Genomic DNA, 6,049 nt, shown 5'->3' on the forward strand with positions numbered 1-6,049 from the left:
CATGATGCAACCAAATGTCAGTTATTATGCGGTAGCAATCACGGCCTTTTGGACAATAGAAGTTGTCTACCAACAGAGATTAGCTTACTGCCTCGAAGATAATGATAAAACTATTGTAAAGCTAAGAGGGTCATGTGAAAAATAGGGGAATGAGAGTTTTGGCCAATATTGTGATAGACTATCACACACCTAACAAAGATAAATACCCTAGTAACAAATGAATGTAGTAGTGGGGGTCGAACACAAGGAGACGGAAGTTGCTAAACAAGTTGTCATGGAGCGAATTTTATTAAGGTTGATTAACGATTGGGTGTTTATTTTTGTTTTAGAAACAATGATAAAATAATGAAAGAAAACAAGAATAAAGAAGAGTCTAGGGGAATCGTGTCACACATGCAAATAAATAGTTGGTCATGTCAAACAAAGAATTCTTAATAATGATATTTGTTTAGGCCTAATGACAACCACCTTTCGGCATTATTTTCTACCATATAACGGGTTCTAGCGAGCTCTCACCATTACTAGATCGGTCTACTAAAACATGTTTAGTCTAATTCAAATTCGTGCCTCTCGCCTTTTAGAAAGAATTAAAAATTTAATCTAGGATTGTGATTAATAGTCAAAGACTAACAATACAATACAAGCATGTGATATAAACTATTAATCGAGATTATAGCATCCTATTTCAGCAATTACAAATATTATTTATGCATGGCTCCCCTGATCTCTGGACAAATAATCTACTCACACATAATGAAAACTAAACTAATAACATATGGAAACATGATGATAATGGAATAATGAAGTAGGCGGTATAATGTTTGGTGAAATGTGAAATGATATTAATAAGCATTAGCAAGTTACATCACCATACACACCACGACCTTCCTACAACATACCAGTTAACTAGTTATACCTACACTAGCTAACCAATTATACCCAACTCTCGTTTTACATTTAGCAAGATTGTTATGAGCTCTACCAATTACAACATGTTTAATTCTGTCAAAAAGAAAATCAGGAGTAGGCATAATCCCTTCCACTCTACATCTATTATGAGCATCCCAAATGTGATAAATGAGACTAGCAATCCCAGCATAAGTAACCTGTTTCTGGAACAATGATGGACACCTCCAACTGTAACACCAAAGTAAAGGCTCCTTATCTCCCATATCAATTTGTAACCAATTCTGAACCAAATGCAGGCAGCGTCTACTGAATGCACAATGGAAGAAAATGTGATCTTTACTTTCATCCTCTTGCTGGCAAAGAATACACACAGTCTCAGAACAGATTCCATGAGCCACAAGCCTATCTCTAGTGGATAGTCTGTTGAGAGCATACAGCCAAAAGATAAATGAATGCTTTGGAACATTCATTTTATTCCAAACCATAGGCCACCAGGGGACTCTAGCAGTGTCAGAATGGAGACACTCATATCCTTTCTGCACAGAATAATCACCTGAGACCCAGGAATCGTTGTTATTGTAACACCCCCTCATGCCAAGGTACCTTACCAAGGACTACCCTAGTATGAAAGGCTGTTACCATCTCGGTTGCCCGAGGTTAGTATATCAAAAGCAACAATCCAAAACAACTATATTAAAGTATAAAGAGTTTAACGATTACATTATCTCAGACCAACCCAAAATAAAAGTGTAAGGGCCTCAATACAACTGAAATCAAAGATGACTAAACTCGTAATAAATGGAAGCTAGACTCGAAGTGATTACTCCCCATGACTGTCCCATAGCTAAACATCTGCATTACCTGTCATAATCTGCTCACCATCCCCGAATGGATCACCGCAGGTTTTACAAAACAACAACACGGGGTCAGTACCACTCAATCAATATAAGACAACAAACAATACAACCAGCTGATCATCCTCCATCCCCGGTCTCCCAATCTCACACAGTAACCGACTACACACCGAAGTGTGTAGCCCTGTCAGATTACCCATCGCAACAGGTAATCCTCGCCGCCAGTGGGTGACCGCAACCCATCCCCACCTAGTCCAGCTCATCAACAAGCGACTAACAATCCCTGTCCCTTAATGTGCACATCCCCTCCCGTGACGGGTTCCACAGAGGGCGAACTAGGGTGTTAAGCCACTCCCGCAAGTGACTCCACCACAATCACACACACAGCATCACAGCTGTCACAACACCACAACCGTCACACCACAACCACACCAACACCATCACCACAACACCCAACCTCCGATGATCAGCATATAACAACAATTATAAAACATATGCAATCTCAATCAATTAACAGTACTGAGTAGGAGAAACCCTACCTTTTCGCAATCCAAGCACACATGTGCAATCAATAGCAATTCCTCATGACACCGTCACCGCCGATGAATCAAAGGATGAATGCACTTGTTATGATCACACACACACAAGGGGAGATTTGGAGAGGATTAGAGCGTCGTTTGAGTGATTAGGTTTTATGAAATGTAATTGGGAACTGTTTTGCGTTTATAAATAACTCTAACCCTTTCTAAATCAACCGCGGAAAATACCCGTCAGACCGGATACTCGGTCGAGTATAGAGTATACTCGGTCGAGTATCCTCTACTCGGTCGAGTATTCATCATACTCGGCCGAGTATGCCTCGGCAGAACCCAATCAGAATGCACATTTAGCACTACTCGGCCGAGTAGGCTCTACTCGGTCGAGTACTTAGCTTAATAAATCCCTAGTATTACAGTCTTCCCCCCTTAAAAAGAATTTCGTCCCGAAGTTTCAACCCAACCTATAAAACATCGATGCGTAACACTAACACCACCAACCACGCTTACTAGATAACATATCCTCTCGATATTGACTCTATAATATTATCGAATAACCACAATATAATGTTGCCAACCTTGTCTCACTTCCATAACACTCACTAGCAACTCAATACCAAGACAATCCACAAAATAAGATCAACCATCAAAACCGGAATGTTACATTCTACCATCCTTAAAACGAACTTCGTCCTCGAAATTTACTCACACACATAAACATCCTCACACAATCCGTTACTCACACTCCTAAACATCATACTACTACGAGCACTGCCATTACCTGTAATAAAATCGACCATCACACAAATCCATCCTTATTCTACACCAACACTCAAACTTCCAATTGCAACATGTATGACCATCAAACTCTCTTTTCGCATCCTACTCCTCTTAAGATAAATGTTACGTCCTCGTAACTCACTAATACTAGGTCCTTTGCTGTACCACCCATAATCCTCATTACTACCGCATGACAACTATAACCTACTATAACCTCCACACTTACAACCATTCCTATATCCAGGACTCTCTTTCTTTAACAGTTCTCGTGTCTCAATTATTCGTTGTACTCGCTGTCCCAAGAAAAGGTGTTAAACCACATGTAGTTCCAGTTCAATACCACACATGCTCCACAATTCTCTTGTCACCACTATATCCACTAATGCCTCATCTAAAACAAGATCAGAAGTACTCCAACAACCTCTCACTACCGAGTCCCATTAACAGAATATTACTATACCATGACAACAACAAAACCATACCCAACTCTCTTTCATATCCCACTCTACCTCCAATCCGAAGCCGAAACTGATAAGAGACATTAACAAACAAAACAACACTCGATATGCCAACACCGACACTAACAGCAAACAACAGTAAACAAACAACAATATGTGACAACATGAAAATACCCGTATCACAACGCGAATTACCGTGCCCAGTGCACGACAACCACATCGATAGCCATCACAACTTTTACAATCCCGTAACACTGACCGAGTACCACTTCATTAACCAGAAGGCTTTATCAAAACCGCTTTATTAGATCACATCGCAACATATTACACGGAACAACAGATAATAACATTATGAATATTATCCCTACTATGACTCTTGAGACCAGCACCTCACACCATTACTTACAGATATCATACGTACACATATAATTATAACTTATGACGCGGAACACATATATAACGACTTATAACTATCAGACCACATCATTACTCTTGAGGTCAGGACCTCCCACAAAGTTTTACACACCTCATGGACTCATAATCAAATCTAACTAGCTAATCCTGATCACGTAAGTTACCACTTGACAATGAATACCTCTCATCCGGACTTAACTCATGTGCCTTTCATAACATATCCTCTCATACACACAATTATTACCCCTCCGATAAATGTAGCCATAACATTATTGCTCAACTTCCAGCGAGCACCTCATATATCTACATCTTATACTCCCTCACAACCAAACATACTAATCACCTCCACAAGATCAACCTCATTAGGACAGCTAACTTCCCTAAAGTAACATCATCCTCAACCACTAGTGACAATACTATTACGCCAACATCCTTCATGTGATTACTCTCTTACTATCACTTCTTAATATAACAATCCGTTTCCTCTCTTTGGTTATCATCCCAAATAACGAACATTCAATCCATCAACAAAATCTACCTCAACATTATTCCCAATTCTGTCCTTTATCATATCGTTACCTAACTCTCCACCAAAATCTCAGATCGTGCAAACACTCTACCAGCTTCTTATTCCCTTAATACTTCGATAACTCACGGCTAACATGTCGTCCTGCTCTCCTATATAACTATTAACTCACACCCTCTAGCGAGGCTATCGTACATATCCGTAATTTCCTACCTTCATGCTCCTTAACCCCGTCAACGTTCTCTCAACTTACTTCCATCCCTCTTTCCCCCTTTTTACTCAATAATACCAATTAATAAGTCATCTCCTTTCTCTTTCTACCTAATTAACTCTTTAGTAATCCGATTACCTTCTTGTTACTCCACAACTCATATTCCAGTAATTCATATCGATATCTTCTCTTTATTTCTTATCACTTATCTCCTCCCATCATACTATTCACTCGCACTTGTTACCATCAAGTCTACACACTAACGGTTACTATACAATAAGCCGTATCTCCCTGCCGTATCTCTAGGAAACCAAAAATTCATCTCATACCGTTAATTGCCCAAAAAATTACACACTAGGACCTTGTGATATTCCAAATTCCCAAATCAACTACTATCTACTCATCGCGGCATAACTTAACCTCACTATACACTATTCATTTCCATCTCACTATAGCGACTTTTTATCACATATATCCTTAAGCAACTCAATCCTAACTGTCTCCCTCCATAAACCCTTACACATCCCAATATGCCACTATTCGTATCCCTCATCTCAATCTTTCATTCTCACGTTTCTTTACACTTACATCACCCTTGCCCATATACACTTACTTTATATTACTCAACACACGATTATGTTACTCATTATATTTCACAAAACATGCTCTTTACCTCACTTAGCCCATCAATCTACTCTTTTCTTGTTCCAGTATCACTCATAACCACATATAACTCATGTCGTTTATATCCAACACCTATCCCTTCATAAGCCGACATTCTCCCTATCATAGCATTTGGTAACTTACGTATCAAGACCGTCACATATATAAAAGAATGCTTTAAGACCCAAAACATACATGTGTACATAGCCCCCGACTCACAACAAATGTAAGAACATAGCCACCGATTAAAAACTAAGGTAAAAACTAGGGTTTCTGTAGACTGTCTCAAGTGGTTCTGTATGGTGTATGTGGGTCGTTGTTAGTCCAGCAGTTCGTGGTGGGCTGTCCTACTTTTTTTTGCAATAATGGTATGTCGTTTATTGTGTTTTAGGCCTTTGCTTTATGTCTAGCAATGTCATGTGCCACTTACAATTGGCATTGTGTTTAAATAAGCTTACAATTGCTGTCCTTCCTGGTCAGCTCTCTTATTTGTGTTTTCTTTTTTCTGCGATTGCAGGATTGTTGGTAGGAATCTGATGCGATATATTGAACTTCCGAGCCACTATAGGCCTACGGCTGTACTTGGCTGTTTGCTGCCGATTTTGGCCCTCCGAGCTATTCCGGCTGGTTTACAATCGATGGTTTTTGCTTGATGGCTTCTTTTAATGGATCCTTTGTCTTACCCAGGTCACGGTACG

At 39.6% G+C, this 6,049-nt stretch overlaps 1 protein-coding gene across 1 annotated transcript; it reads right to left on the minus strand.

Moving 5' to 3' along the window:
* Positions 1-902: 902 nt before the first annotated feature.
* Positions 903-1,379, minus strand: LOC141614762 (uncharacterized). The gene has a single exon (XM_074433507.1). It carries the CDS (start codon positions 1,377-1,379, stop codon positions 903-905), a length of 477 nt encoding a protein of 158 aa, XP_074289608.1.
* Positions 1,380-6,049: the final 4,670 nt, after the last annotated feature.

The sequence above is a fragment of the Silene latifolia genome, chromosome 11 (assembly GCF_048544455.1).
Source record: "Silene latifolia isolate original U9 population chromosome 11, ASM4854445v1, whole genome shotgun sequence".
In the NCBI taxonomy this organism is placed as follows: Eukaryota; Viridiplantae; Streptophyta; class Magnoliopsida; order Caryophyllales; family Caryophyllaceae; genus Silene; species Silene latifolia.